The sequence below is a fragment of the Drosophila ficusphila genome, unplaced genomic scaffold, assembly GCF_018152265.1.
Source record: "Drosophila ficusphila isolate 14025-0441.05 unplaced genomic scaffold, ASM1815226v1 contig_414, whole genome shotgun sequence".
Lineage (NCBI taxonomy): Eukaryota > Metazoa > Arthropoda > Insecta > Diptera > Drosophilidae > Drosophila > Drosophila ficusphila.
In genome coordinates, this window is record NW_025064328.1 from 23,471,370 (window position 1) to 23,487,311 (window position 15,942).

The following is a 15,942-nucleotide window of genomic DNA, read 5'->3' on the forward strand; positions in this document are numbered from 1 at the left end:
TATGCCTTATACGAATTTTTTCCATACAAAATTCGTATAAAGCACCAAGGAATCGTTCGATGAAACGGCCAAAAAGTTCATCGAGAGCTGCACCTATAAAGAAAACTTGAGTCCCATACAAAATTCCTCGCGCAACTCCTCGGTGCGGCCTAACCTCCGTACCCAGTTTCCTTATAGGAAAAAGCTATTTTGGAACTGCAGGGTATTTACACCTTTTACCTTTTTTTTTAGCATTGTTTTATTGTTGCATGTATTTGTATGGAAAAACGTCGGGTAATTGCTTCAAAGTGCGGTCCATGGTAAAAACAGCTTAAAGAATTAAGTAAAATATGCAAATGATGTGTTTTTGTCTTAACTTTCGAAATCCGTTGGCGGAATGTGAAAATTTTGCATCTTCGATGTTTTTACGGTAGTTGACAAGTATTAGAGATTGTGCAGGAAAACGCAATTTAGAATGTTAGTTTTTACATGCTAAATTTCGGTACGACAAAAACCTCGGGACCACTCAAGAAATAGATGCCGCTCAGTCTGAAGCCCTTATAAACGGTATTAAAGGCGATATTTTAGCTCTTAACATCGATTTTCGTACCACCTCTAGCACTGTTTAATGAGGAATGTATCTTTATTATTTTTCTAATTATACGACGCTGTTAAATATTTTTTGAAATGGATTACCCAGATGAATTACCGTTTACCGACATATTGACTTTTATAACGGATGATTTGCTACAAGCATACCGAAGCAGCTGTGGGGAAAGGGAAAAAGTTAGAACGCTGATGGATTTTCTTGAGAGGTGGAATGACGACATCTCCATTGCAAAACTGATGTCGGTCAATGTTCAGTTTGAATCTGGTAAGGATTAAATCGATCATTACTTAAAATTAACTTATAAATATGTTAAATCTTAATTCTTTAGATTTAGATTGGTTTAATGTAAGTCGGCCGTTAACATCGGAGGACTTGCAAGGAAAATTGATTGTTCTGGACTTTTTCACCTATTGTTGCATTAATTGCATGCATGTATTGCCGGAACTTCACTGTCTGGAAGAACAATTTCCCATAGAAAATGGTCTATTAATAATTGGTGTTCACAGTGCAAAGTTCGAAAATGAAAGGCTTACTTCAAACATTCAGGCTGCTGTGCAACGATATGGGATCACACACCCTATTGTTAACGATTCACGATGCGCCATGTGGCACACTCTCGGCATCCGTTGTTGGCCTTCTTTGTTGGTTTTAAGCCCGACTGGTAAACCCATCTTGTTACTTATGGGCGAAGGTCATGGGAAATTTCTAAAAGATTTTACTGGTGTTGCGTTATCATTTTTCAGTCGGCAGGGCACAATTGACTACAGCAGTTTACCAATTCAGATAACCAGCAACTGTCAGCCAGCATCTAACTTACGTTTTCCTGCTAAGATTGCTCGAAGCCCACAGGGTCGTTATGCTATTGCAGATACTGGGAACAATAGAGTTCTTATTGTCACTAATAACGGGTTGGTACAGCATAAGATAGGTGGACATCAGGCTGGTTTTGTGGACGGTATTTTAACGGTTGCTAGGTTTAATAACCCTCAAGGCTTGGCATTTAGTGATGAAAATACTCTGATTGTTGCCGACACCAAAAATCACGCCGTTCGTAAGATATCATTGACAAGTGAAACAGTGGAAACTCTTGCTGGTACAGGCCTTCAAGGAAACGAACGAACCGGAGGACGATTAGGTTTATTACAACCATTATCATCGCCTTGGGATGTTGCTATATTTCGTACTCGGGATATGGATATGTCTTTTCACCTCGATGAGCGCAATGTGCCTGAAAAAACTATTGTCCTTATTTCTATGGCTGGAACTCACCAGATTTGGGGATATTTTCCAGAAGGAATTATATGGTGGAAATTTCGAAAGTTTGACCCTCTCTGTTGTGTATCTTTGATTGGAAACGGTTTGGAAGAGAATCGTAATAATTCTTACCCACAAAACGCTGCATTCGCGCAGCCGTCTGGCCTAGCCATGGCAAATGACGTTTTATTTATAGCGGACAGTGAAAGCTCTAGCATACGTAAAGCTTCTATGATTGATGGAAAAGTTATGCCTGTCGTTGGAGGGGATCGCAACCCACTTGTAAGTAAATTGATTAAACTTTAAAAATTAAATTTTATTTTATTTAATTTTAATAGAACTTGTTTGCATTTGGCGACGTGGACGGTAAACTGTTTAATGCAAAACTACAACATCCTTTAGGATTAACATACAATGATGCTGATAACAAACTTTATGTGGCTGACACTTATAACCACAAAATCAAAGTTGTCGACACCGATTCAAACAGTATTTCCACTTTACAAATCAAAGGTCAAGAAGATACCAAGCTAAATTTGAATGAGCCGGCAGGACTGTGCTTAGACGTAGACGGAAAAAACTTGTTAGTGTCTGATACTAATAACCATTCTATACATATTATAAATTTAGAGACGATGAGAGCTCAACCATTTACTTTAAATTTTAGCCAGGCTTCGTTTACTAGTGAAACTGATGCACCACTACATGTTTTAAAAAATCTTGAAAATCAAGCGATTCAAAAGATTTTGCCCTTACATTTAACTAAAACAAACACAATTTATTTTCACCTTAGACTTCCCCCCGGACTAAATTTTACAAATGAAGCTCCTCAAAAATGGATACTTAAAAAGATAGACCAATCAGTCAATTTAAACCCATCATCCGGGAGACTTATAAATGGCATGTGTTACTTGCAGGTACAGATTTCGCACTACGACTACGGGTGTGAAAATGGTGTTTTTATGATTGAATTCTTATTAAATTTATGTGACTCAATTTTATGCTTTATGAAGCGATTTTCGGTTTCTATAAAATTTAATAAAAGTAGTGGGGAACAAAGACCTATCCATGATGTTAGCATTCAAATCGGCAACTCCGTGATAAGTTTATGATCGTAAGAATGTTGTTTAATTATAATAATAATGCTCAATGTTGTTGAATAATAATCGAGTCTTTTCCGACCTTTAAAGCAGTTGTATTCTATTTTTTTCAGAGCTCGCAAATAACTGTCAACCGTTTTTCGTTGTCTGCAGATAAGTGTCTTGTTCCTGACTCTTTACGAAAAGACTCGGTCAGCAACCGATTTATGGGGTCTTGAATAAGCTCGCGCCCAACTGTTTTTTTCTATTCGGATTTGTTCTGGTTGCTCCAACACCGTTTTGTCGTGTTCAGTCCCAGCAAGCAATTCGAGCGTTTTCTGACAGTTTTTTATGAGCATTTTATATCATAAAGAGCCCAAAAAAGAGTCCGAAAAGAGCCTTTTTTTTCGAGAAAACGGTCGTACTTTAAGAGGTCAATTTCTGACTCTAGTATGACTCTTTTTTGACACAGAAATAAGTGCTTTCACCCTCCTAATCAAGCATTGATAACGCACAGAAAATGCTCATAAAAATATCATTTTTAGGCACTTAAATCGCCACAAAAAAAGTTCATTTTGGACACTTAATTGAAACATTTTTTTGGTAAAATTTAATCAATAAAATTCAGATTTTATATTTTAGTAAAAGATTGGAAAATGGATTAAAGTCAAATATTTTAAGTGCAAAAATTATTACTTCTCACGTCTGTCGTTATCGCCATGCTCAGAACACACTTTATATTGTGAGTCTTCCCTTCCATGAATATTTCACAGCAATCTCATCCGAAAAAATTTTCTTCCACATTGTGCGCAAAAACTTGGCAGGATCAGAAATGTTGTAATTTTTGATTTCTGATTCCTATAAAAAAATGGAAATATTAACAAAAGAAACAACTGCATTTTATTAAAGTTGTTCACACAATTCTGCTGAATTATTTAAATCCTCTTCAAATTTTAAGATGTCTTCAATTTTATTGAAGGATTTTGGTGGTAGCAACATACAAGGCTTATTTCCTTGAACAAGCTTTCGTTGTGCTATCACTTCCGTTAAGATGCGAGTTTAAATGTTTGTATTATCAGCTTCCAATTTAATTAAGCGGTCTTTAAGATCTATAAAAATATATTTTGGCTTAGTTTGTAAATTGAAAAGTCTTTATTCTATACCTTCTACATTTTTGTTAAATTTTTCCAGTTGGTCGTAAATAAGCTGCAACATATCTAAAAAGTGCAAAATTACTTAGTTTTCTTTGAAGATAGATTTTCAAACCTATACTTACTTGATGTGGATGGATTTGCATAGCTGGAAGTTAGCTGAGTATAGGCAACTTCATTGGCCAAAGTTGATTCAACTGAATGCGAACCAGTGCTCAAAAATTGCTCAGTGAAATCATTCATTATTATTATAATTAAAGGAATAACAATTTTGCGCGCTGGTGACAAAAGATTAAAAGTAATAGCTTTTCGTGTAACGTCTGCTACTTTATGAACTATTATAACTAGCGATTGGGATAATTTTATGCCTAAAAGTCTTGATTTTAGAGGTAATGTAAAAAGATCTTCATTAAGTAATATTTCATTTGATTTAGGTTTTAAAAGCCAAAAAAAGGGCCATGTTTGATTTTTTTTTGCGGCGAAATGAGTAAGTGTATTTTATTGAGCTTAATTATATGTTATTGTTTAACTTTTGAAGAGTATTAGAAAAAAAAATGATTTAAAAATATTAAGAAATAAGCCTGTGGCGGTTAATCTTCCGAAGCGCCTAAAAAAAAGTTGTTTTGCGGTGAACATCATAGGGCGTTAACGGATCATCTTAAAAATAAAATGTGATATGCGTTGTAAAGATAATGAATTTCCCGAGGTAATCAGGAAGAGTTTTTTTTAAATTTATTTTTTGTCTATTTTTGGGAGCACTTGAAAGTGAAAAGTGCAATTTTAGCTTAAAAGATCGCTGTTAATTTATTTTTTAAAAATAGAAAAAAATTAAAAAATAAAAAAAACTCTTCCTGATTACCTGCGTATTTATGTTGAGAATTTGTGTTAAAAATTGGAAAAGGATCGGTTCATTCGATTTTGAGTTCTGATGTTCACCGACTTTCAAAATAGCGTCTTCGGCAAAATCGATTCAAAGTATTTTTTTACGTGAAAATGCGTTCAAATACGGTTGTTTAAAACGCTGTAGCTCCGTTAGTTTGACTTTAATTGACTCAAAATTTGTACACAATGTTCTCGACATATTGGTCATTCAGAAAAAAAAAAAAAAAAAAATGTAAAAAAAAAATTTTTAGAACCTTACCCCCCCTAAATTATATACAGGTGGTATAGGTTTACCAGAATCTCGTGGCAAATAAGCCAAACTTTATACACAAATATATTAAAATCCATTCATTATTTAGCCTTTTTTATTTCATACTCTATGTGCAAATATATAAATATCTATATAAACAGATCATTTACTGGTAATAAATAAATAGATGATTTTATATTTGCATGTAAAGTTTGGCTTATTTGCCATGAGATTCTGGTAGACCTATAATTCATAGATTTTTTTTTGATTTTTAAATTTGTTGTTTGCTTTCTGTCTACTACTTTAAGGGTAATATAAATTGTCATTTTATTTACTTTTACCTACCCTTCTCTCTTAATTTCACTCAGAAAAAAAAGTACGTAGATCTACGTATTTCTTATATGGCAATTTCACATTTCTACATAACTTTCTTTATCTGACCTACGCCTTTTTTAATATCCGAGTTGGCAACCCTGCGTATGATCTAGACCATTTAGGGACATATATATGCTTTTATTTTTAATTGATAAAATATTTCCATTCAAACAACTTTTTAATATGTACTTTTGATTTGGAATCTCTTCTTAATGTGCTATTTATACTTTGCTCTACGAGGCGATTATATATCTGCGTACCAACTTGTGTTTCCTTTTTAACCATTTTTTTTTACATTACATAAATAACTTTCATATATGAAAGCATTTAAAGAAAGTAAATTTGATTGGTAAAAAATGCATTCATCTGTTAAAATCGATAACAAAAATTATCATTTCTTTAGCGGACACATTTTTACTTAAACAATGCTCGTCACTAAGCTGAATTCTTATAGCAATGCTTATTTGCATAAAATGTTCGTAACGGCCTTCAGTTTAAACTCCTTTTAAAACTACTGGTCCAGTGTATAGTAGAAACTACCTAAACTCAACGGCTTTCCACCTATCCATATCAAAAATACTTCTGGGGTTTCTGTCAAATTCCTTAGTTATATCGGTCTTTAAAGACATGAACAGGTTATTTAAATAATCTATTTTTTCTTTAGATAAGGAGTAGTTCTGGCCTCTAATTTTTATCCATCCATTCAACATACTTTTCATTACCCCGAGGCAAACTGTATGCATAATATCGAATGGGAATTGGCGCACTATGTCTAATGGAAGTTCTTCAATTTTAAGTGGAAGCAGAATATTATGGTGCTCGATTTGTGTTCTATTTCGAAATTGGTCATCCGTTCTTGGTAAACTTTCTTGAAGTTGGTATATTATTCTCCTTTGGAAGTTCTCACCTCGTTGATGACACTTATGGCAACCAAAATAGGCGCTATAACTTTTAGTTCCAAGAACAAAAGCTCTAGCGGGCGAGTCGCCAATAAAAGCTCTAACCTTTACTTTGAAACGATTTGATTTATAAACAAAACCAGAAGAAATAAGAGAAGAAAGTTCAGAAATACATAAATTAAGATATTCGTTAATATCTTTTGGCTTGCTCTCTCCACAAAAGACGCCTGCTAGCAACACAGGGGAAGTTCTGTCAACATTTATTAAAATCGGCCATGCCTGCATGTTAGATCTTTTAAAGAGTGGTAGTCCATCAATATTTATATTAATGTTTTAATTCCTTTTCATTAAAAGAAAAGTTTTCAAAAAAATCAGTCAAGCAATCAGCGATTCCATAATGCATATATTCGCCGCCATGCATTGGGACACAAAAGCCATCCTTAGGTGTTTTTTTTTTTAAAGTTCTGGAATCTAACGGCAAATCAGGTGATATATGCCGCAAGATCTTAAGAAGCTCATTTAAAGCCGAGCAAGAAATATTAAATGCAACAGCCCAATTGGACATTTTATCCCAAAGAGATTTGATTTAAATTTCTTCCGAAGGCTCAGACAGGTCACTACTATAACTGGAGTATCCATCATTTTCAAAAAAATGTTCCTCCAAAATATGTATGTCCTGAATCCATTAGGGGTTGATTCAACACGTCCAGCTCTGATGGCAGCGGTTCCTCACAGCGTCAATTTTTTGCCTTAAGGTCAATAATTATTTTTTAAGACTCAGACCGGCTTGATCTTTGGATACTCATTTTGGCGTTAAATTCCAAATTTCAGCTGAAACACTTTTTTTTACTTAGTTTTAATCACTTTGTTACACTCCTTTTAACACGTCCAACTTACCCTTCTTCAAGGTTCAAACTAAATAAAATTGTCAATTTGAGAACATTTTGCGATAAGCGATCTGCACACCGTTATTTAAAGCGAGGTTTTTACTTTGTACTTACTTACCGCAGCTCCGAATTTGCTCACACGTAGAAGCTCTTTTTGAGCCTATGTGGAGCAACTCCCAAATTTGCTCAGAAAATGCTCAAACGCCTACTCAGAAAACACTCTTAAAATCGGCTCTTTTCGGACACATAATTTAGAGCCCTCCTAACTTTGCTTGCTGGGATATTAATCGCCATCGTGAATTGAGCGTGTGTGTGTAAATGTGAAGACCGTTTGCGTTGAGTTTTTCGGTCATCGGTCTTTTGCTGACTCTCATTGTGCGAGCGTTTCTCGATCCGCTACTTACACACTGCACAGTAAGAGTCTCTTGCTCGGAGCGAGAGCGTGAGAGTATGAACTTTTTCGGTTGTGCTCGCACCCGAAAGCACAAGAAGAAAAACGGTGGACTGTTACTTATCGCTATTTTCTACACATAATAATACACTTAAGCCAGCTTTTTGCAGAGCGGACATCAGAACGCAAAGTTAAAGGTGCAAGAGCGAGACTACATTCATTGTTGGCATTTTCATTGATGGCATGTTAACAACGGATAATGTATATTTGTTGGAAACCCGACATACTATTTTTGGTAGCGAGGATTTAACGAACGATGAAGCGGGCTACCTTTCAAAAACGAAATGGAGTTAAAACATTGAGATCGGAGGGACTTTCTGAAATCGATACTAATGGTGAAGGTCCCACTGCAGAATAAGGGATGAATCTTTACTCAAAGGTTTCAGCCAGCCAAAAAATCCAATGACCATTGACCGTTCCTAAAGAATAGGTGTCCCAATTCAAGCAACTCGTTCCTGGCGCCAACAGAGTCGAGTTATCGCCTTCCTTAGGACCTTGGAATACCTCGAACCACACTGCGACATAGGGATTTAAAGATGTTTCCACACAAAATCCAAATGGTACATAAACTGAACCCAGCTATGTCTCATTATGCCAAATGGTGCATTGAGGCACATTTTTTATTGAATGGAAGCGTAAACAAACAAAGTTTCAAAGTTGAAGTCCCCTTCGTAGAAGATATTTTTATTAAGGGGCACAACTAGATTTTTGGGAATTTTTATAAAAAGAACTACTTGATCAATTCTTTTCAAATTTTCAGAATATATTTATACATGTTTTAAGAATGTGAAATTTTTAAAGGAAAAAGTTAAATATTTTTAAAGTTAGAGTAGATCTCCAACGGCGCTAAAAAAAAAAAGTGCCTTAACTGCTGCAGTGATTCCGGCCCTCTCCGTGGACGAAATCAAAAAATGAAAACTTCTCGTTAAACTAGATAATATTTTCCATACCATGAACTAAAAAAAAATATCAAAAAATGACAAAATGGAAGCGTTTAAAAAAAAAAATCGAATTTTAACCAAAATTTTGGTGGTTTTTGGCCTGCCAAAATTCGATAGTTCATGGTACGTAGAACTATATAAAGAACATGTAAAAAAAATTTGGTAGTGATCGGATTTTTTATTTTTTTAGTTATCACTGCAGCAAATTCGGAAAATGCTGTTTCCAGAAAAACGCGTTTACAGATAAAATGATCGTATTCACTGTTATACGAGCGGCTGCTCTTTAAATTGCTATAACTCAAAAACTATTTGAGATATCGATTTCAAATTTTAATATGTTATTTTTAAAGGTGTTATCTAGCGAAAAATTAAAAAAAAAATCGAATTTTTTAAAATCTCACACTAGTTGTGCCCCTTAAATGAAAATGTACTTTGTCGACGGTTGAACATTGTAATCGATAGTAGTGTAAGGAAATCAAGTATTTTGGTATTTTTTGGCCCCTTGGAGTATGGGCCTACTTATGTCGCTTAGAAAATGCCGCCAAGAAATGTGCTTTCCCTGTCTTGTGAATCGTAGTAGGGCACACTGCGGTAAGCTTTAATTTGTTTGTAAAATATGAGGCTGATTTAAAATTCACAGAATAAAACAACAACTCTACGACCAACGAACCAACCGTTCAATGGCGCACGCCTTTACGAGTTTTTTTTTCGGGACTACGCGTGTGTGGGGTAGTTGTTAAAACGGCAACTCCACTATCGACACAAGACAACTCCTTTTATTCGCAGTGCCCTAGGAACTCCTGTTATTCGCGGTCCTAGGGAGACTGTAGAGGCAACTTGCGCTGGAGGACGGCATGACGACCAGCTAGAGAGTTGCAAGGAGTATTTCCCGTACCAGTAGAGGAGTCGCAGCCAGCGACATAGAGGGGCGCAGCCAGCGCCGAACACTGGGTACGGACGGAGTCGCAGCCAAGGACAGGGAGACGCAGCCAGCGTCGGTTAAGGAGACCGCAGCCAGCGATTAGGAGACCGCAGCCAGCGGTTAGGAGGCGCAGGGAGCGCCAAGCACGGGTCCGCAGCCAGCGGGCCAGAAGACGCAAGAAGCGTCAAGCATCGGCGGCCGCAGCCAGCGGCCATTTTGGACGCCATTTTGGAAGGCGCTGAAACAGCGACATTTTGGACTTGGGATGCAGAATTCCCCCAAGAGGAGTTCGCTGCTGAGAGGAGGGAAAGCCACCCCTACAGCAACGCGAGCGGATCAGCAACCAGCGAGTAGTGGAGCAGGAGACCGGCCGCGAGTGAACATAACCTCGGCGGCGGCCATTTCTAGCCCAGCCACTACGGTGACTACAGTAGCGTCCCAACCCAGGAGTACTGCTGTCACAGCTGCGAGTTTAGAGCTGGAGATGAGCCAGCCCCCCACGCCGGACCTTTTGAAGAGGATTGCGGCGTTGGAGGAGGAGCTGAAGCAGGTTAAGACCCTGAACAGAGGGAGCACCGCCATTTGCGCGCCAATCGCAGTTGGCCCAGGCGCAGATGGCGCCAACAGTGGAGCATCGGAGCGGCCGCCATCTTGGAGCGGACCGCTATTTGCCACATCTAACGGTGAGGCCTCAACTAACGGGGTCGGGCCGGTCCCACATAGCGGTGTCGGTGCGAGCAGTGCGGCCTGCACGCTGCCGCCATCTTGGAGTGGACCGCCATTGCTATCGACTAGCAATCACCATGTGGAGCCACGGTGTGCTACAAGTGCTGCGCAGACAGCGCATGGATTCGTGCTACCGGGCGTGGGCATCCACAACGTGGCAACACCATCGCCATTTGTCGGATCCTACGCCTCGATGACGCCGAATAGATCCCAAGGAGTGAACGGGCCAAGAAGGCTTCCGGACCTGCCTATATTTGGAGGGCGGCCCGAGGAGTGGCCGATCTTTAATTGTGCGTTTGTGGAGACGACCCAAGCATACAACTGCACAAACCTGGAGAACAACCAGAGGTTGTTGAAGGCGCTGGAGCACGCGAGACAGTGAAGTCGCTGCTGATTCACCCTGGAAATGTTAATGCAGTGATGGAGCAGCTGCGCTTTAGGTTTGGCCGACCGGAGCAGCTTATACGCAGCCAGCTGAACAGCGTGCGAGAGGTGCCGCCGATTTCGGAGCAGCACCTGGCGAGGATCGTTCCCTTCGCAACCCGAGTGAGTAACCTCACGGCCTTCTTGCAGTCAGCGAAGGCGGAGCAGCACCTGTGGAACCCAACGCTAATGGAGGAGCTTGTGGCGAAGCTTCCTACGAGTAGGCGAGTAGATTGGGCCAGGCACGCTGCATCGATCAGGCCCTTTCCCACTGTAGCGCACTTCAGCGCGTGGCTACAGGAGTACGCAAACGTCGTGTGTACGGTTTTGGACGTCGAGGGAAAGGAGCCGAGGCGTCGAGTTCTGCATGCGAACGTCGACCAGAACGAATGCGATCAACAGAAGGATCGGCATGGAGGTTGTCCAATCTGTGGAGGGCAACATGCTGCAACGAGATGCAGGGAGTTCATTGGAGCTTCGCCACTGACACTGACTTCGCATCGACTCTGCTTCACATGCTTACGGAATGGACATACGACCAGGTTCTGTGATGTGCATAGCGAGTGCCAGATCAACGGATGCCGCAGATTGCATCACCGTCTGCTACATGGCGCGGACGAGGAGCGAAGATTGCCGGCGCAGCAAGGTGGCTTCAGGAGCCACAACGGAGGAAACCAGCAGTCAGCAGTTTCCAGGCGCGGCCCGGACAGGGGATCTTCGCCACGAGGTGGTCGCAGGGACCAAGAGGGGAGCCAGCAGTCGGCTGTCCCCAGAAACAGCCTGGAGAGAAGGGACCCGCAGCCAGCGGAGGTGCCCGTGCAGAGGAATTTAAGCTGCGTTGACGCCGAGGGAGGCCGACTTTTGTTCCGTATACTGCCAGTAACGCTATACGGAGCTGGTCGCCAGGTGGACACATACGCGCTCTTGGATGAAGGATCCTCCGTCACGATGATCGATGACGAGCTACGGAGGGATCTGGGAGTGCGAGGCGAACATCGACAGCTGAATATTCAATGGTTTGGAGGAAGGGCCAGCAGAGAGCCCAGCAACGTGGTGAGTCTAGAGATAAGTGGAGTTGGAAAGCCCACTCGTCACACCTTAAGGAACGTGTACTCCGTTTCGAGCCTGAGTCTGCCGATGCAGACGTTAGGCCGTCGAGATGTCCAGGGCATGCATAAGGATGCGCGCCTGCCGATGAAGCCCTACATCAACGCGGTGCCTAAGCTGCTCATCGGTCTGGACCATGGACATTTCGGATTGCCACTAAGAACGAGGCGGTTTGCCAGAGAGGGACCGTATGCGGCCGCAACCAAACTTGGATGGGTTGTGTTTGGGCCAGTAAGTGGGCAATCAACTACGCCGTCACCGAGGTCCTGCCTACTAGCCGTGTCAATGGATGATACGATGGAACAGATGGTGGAGGACTACTTCGAGATGGAAAGCTTTGGTGTGAAGCTCGCGCCACAGGTCGCAGCCAGCGATGACGCGCGGGCACAAAGGATCCTCGAAGACACAACGGTGAAAGTGGGGCGTCGCTACCAGACGGGATTACTCTGAAAGGACGACTACGCTGTGCTGCCACGGAGCTACGAGATGGCGCACAGACGGCTGATTAACGTCGAGAAGAAGTTGAAGCGCAACGGGCAGTTGGCGTTGGAATACGATCGTATCATCAAGGATTACGTAGCCAAAGGATATGCGAGGAAGCTGCAGCAGGATGAGGTCGCGGTGACGAGCGACCGGCTATGGTATTTGCCACATTTTGGTGTCGAAAACCTGAACAAGCCCGGTAAGGTCCGGCTTGTGTTCGATGCTGCAGCCAAGGTTGGAGGAACCTCGCTAAATTCGGCGCTGGACAAGGGGCCTCAGCATTACAAGCCCTTGCCAGCCGTGCTCTTCCACTTCAGGGAAGGAGCAGTCGGAGTCTGCGGTGACATCAAGGAGATGTTCCACCAAGTGCTGATCCGACCCGAGGATCGATGTTCCCAACGATTCCTTTGGAGAGATGGCAACGACGATCGAGACCCGGATGTGTACGAGATGAACGTAATGACGTTTGGAGCAGCCTGCTCGCCGAGCGCTGCGCATTACGTGAAGACGGTGAATGCCCTGAAGTTTCGGGATTCGGATCCGAGGGCAGTCAAGGCCATCATCGACCACCACTACGTCGATGACTATGTGGACAGTTTCGCTACAGAAAACAAAGCTATCAGTGTCTCTACCCGAGTGAAGGAGGCTTGCGGAGGCTGGATTCGAGTTATGCCAGTTTTCATCCAGCTCACCCATCGTGGAAGCGGCGTTGGGACCACCTGGACAAGTCAAGAGCGTCGAATGGGGTGAGGCTGAGCAGAAGATCTTTGGAATGCGCTGGCAGGTAGCCACGGACGACTTCAGATTCAACGTGGAGTATCACCGAGTGCCAAGTAGCATTCTAAGTGGAGATCGAGTCTTTACAAAGAGGGTGTATTTGAGCCTGATGATGTCAACGTTCGACCCACTGGGATTCCTGTGCTGCCTGATGATTACAGCGAAGGTGCTGTTGAGAGAGATCTGGAGGCAGAAGATCCAGTGGGACAAACCACTACCGGAAGAGATAGGCAGAGCCTTTGCGGCCTGGCGCAGGAAGATGGACGCCGTGGGACAGTTCCGATGCCCTCGTCACTATTTTGGGCATGGAGCAGTGCGGACCATCGAGCTGCACGTGTTCGTGGATGTAAGTCAATCTGCATTCGCGGCGGTGGCCTATTGGAGGGCCACGTACGAGGATGACAACGTGCACGTTAGCTTCGTGTGCGCAAAGACGAAGTGCGCGCCGATGAGAACGATGTCGATCCCAAGGTTGATGAACACTGTCAAGGAGGAGCACAGTGTGGACATCAGCGAGATGGTGTTGTGGACGGACTCTAAAACGGTGCTGAGATGGATCGGCAGCACCCACCGCCGGTACAAGCAGTTTGTTGGCAACCGAGTGGCGGAGATTTTGGAGTCGTCGAAGGTTTCCCAGTGGCGATGGGTACCAACAGCTGACAACGCAGCGGATGATGCGACGCGGTCGCAGAATAAGGCGGACCTTAGCCCGGAATCGCGTTGGCTAAGCGGACCCGCATTTTTGAGACAGCCAGCGAGAGGCTGGCCGGCGCCTGAGGAGGGAACCGAGCGTGTTCCAGATGCGCCTGATGAAGAGGAGATGCCCAGTGAGTTTGCATTAGTGGCCACAAATGAATTCGCTATTCCGTTTCACAGATTCTCGAGCTTCAGTCGCCTGGTGAGGACCACAGCCTGGGTCTTGAGGTTTGCGCGTTGGTGTCGCAAGCAGAGAAGCGAGCTCGAGGAGTACGGACTCACTGCAACGGAGTGTGAGGCCGCGGAGAACATGTTAGTCAGACAGGCTCAATTGGAATCGTTTCCCAAAGAAATGAGGTCGGCGGAATGCGGAAAGGGCGTCGCCAGCTCGAGTGAGATTCGAGGTCTGGCACCCTATGTGGATGAACACGGAGTTCTGCGAGCCCATGGCAGGGTTGATGCCGCGCTGTGCATGCCGTACAGCGCGAGGAGGCCCGTAATACTGTCACACAGGCACAGTCTTACGGAATTAATTGTAAGGCACTTTCACGCCCAGATGAAGCATCAAAACGTGGATGCGACGATTGCTCAGATCCGGACGAGATTCTGGGTCACGAAGATGAGACGAGTGATTAAGGAGGTAATCTCGTCGTGCAACGAGTGCAAGTTGCAGCGAACGCGGCCGATGCCGCCGATAATGGGTCCCCTTCCAGAGGATCGACTGGAAGCAGGGGGATGGCCATTTAAGTATACTGGACTGGACTACTTTGGGCCACTGCTGGTGACTGTATCCCGTCACGGAGAGAAGCGTTGGGTCGCCTTGTTTACGTGCTTGACGACAAGGGCAATTCATCTGGAGCTGGCGCACGATTTATCGACGGATTCCTGCATAATAGCGATCAGGAACTTCGTCTGCCGTAGAGGACCAGTACATAGACTGCGGAGTAATAACGGCAAGAACTTCGTGGGAGCTGACAGGGAAGCCAGGCGATTTGGAGACGTGTTCGAGACGGAGAGGATACAGAGTGAGTTGTCCAGCAGGAGCATTGATTGGGTTTTCAATTGCCCAACGAACCCGTCTGAGGGCGGAGTATGGGAGCGGATGGTGCAGTGTGTAAAGCGAGTGCTGCGCCATACCCTGAAGGAAGTCGCGCCGAGGGATCATGTGTTGGAGAGCTTCCTCATCGAGGCGGAGAATGTAGTCAACTCGCGTCCGCTCACCCACTTGCCGGTGGATGCGGACCAAGAGGCGCCGTTGACACCAAACGATCTGTTCAAGGGAGCAGCTAACCTGCCGAATACGCCTGGACTGGATGCGGAGCTGCCCAAGGAGGATTCTACGCGGAAGCAGTGGAGGATTGCTCGCATGCTGCGAGACCGTTTCTGGAGGAGGTGGGTCCTGGAGTACCTACCTACGCTTGTGCGCCGTGAGAAGTGGTGCCGGAGAACGGAGCTCATCCGCCAGGGCGATATGTCTTCGTCTGCGATCCCGCCTTGCCCAGACGAGAGTGGCGCAAAGGCATCGTGGAGGAGGTCTACAGCGGAGCTGATGGAGTCATCAGACGCGCCACTGTGCGCGTGAACGACGACGGACTATCTCGGACAATGTTGCGGCCCGTCTCAAAACTTGCAGTTTTGGATTTAAGTGAACCGGTTCTTCACGGGGTCGGGGATGTCGACGGTTGAACATTGTAATCGATAGTAGTGTAAGGAAATCAAGTATTTTGGTATTTTTTGGCCCCTTGGAGTATGGGCCTACTTATGTCGCTTAGAAAATGCCGCCAAGAAATGTGCTTTCACTGTCTTGTGAATCGTAGTAGGGCACACTGCGGTAAGCTTTAATTTGTTTGTAAAATATGAGGCTGATTTGAATTTCACAGAATAAAACAACAACTCTACGACCATCGAACCAACCGTTCAATGGCGCACGCCTTTACGAGTTTTTTCTTCGGGACTACGCGTGTGTGGGGTAGTTGTTAAAACGGCAACTCCACTATCGACACAAGACATACTTAAAGGTAGGTATACCTTTTGTCGCGACGGAAATAAA

General features: G+C 43.5%; 2 protein-coding genes across 2 annotated transcripts; both read left to right on the plus strand.

The window, feature by feature from the left end:
- Positions 1 to 598: 598 nt before the first annotated feature.
- Positions 599 to 3,032, plus strand: LOC108095693 (NHL repeat-containing protein 2). The gene is made up of 3 exons (XM_017196867.1): positions 599 to 853; positions 918 to 2,125; positions 2,182 to 3,032. The coding sequence occupies exons 1-3, from the start codon at positions 667 to 669 to the stop codon at positions 2,953 to 2,955; spliced, it is 2,169 nt and encodes a 722-aa protein (XP_017052356.1). The 5' UTR covers positions 599 to 666; the 3' UTR covers positions 2,956 to 3,032.
- Positions 3,033 to 13,191: 10,159 nt separating this feature from the next.
- On the plus strand, positions 13,192 to 15,474 carry LOC122320078. Its single transcript, XM_043208154.1, has one exon. The coding sequence runs from the start codon at positions 13,192 to 13,194 to the stop codon at positions 15,472 to 15,474; it is 2,283 nt and encodes a 760-aa protein (XP_043064089.1).
- Positions 15,475 to 15,942: the final 468 nt, after the last annotated feature.

Excerpts from the sequence above, each read along its gene's own strand:
- LOC122320078 (XM_043208154.1), top strand. The coding sequence starts at position 13,192 with ATGCGCTGGCAGGTAGCCACGGACGACTTCAGATTCAACGTGGAGTAT.
- LOC108095693 (XM_017196867.1), top strand. The coding sequence starts at position 667 with ATGGATTACCCAGATGAATTACCGTTTACCGACATATTGACTTTTATA. Across the intron at positions 854-917 it reads CAATGTTCAGTTTGAATCTG|ATTTAGATTGGTTTAATGTA; the intron begins GTAAGGATTAAA and ends TTAATTCTTTAG. Across the intron at positions 2,126-2,181 it reads GAGGGGATCGCAACCCACTT|AACTTGTTTGCATTTGGCGA; the intron begins GTAAGTAAATTG and ends TAATTTTAATAG.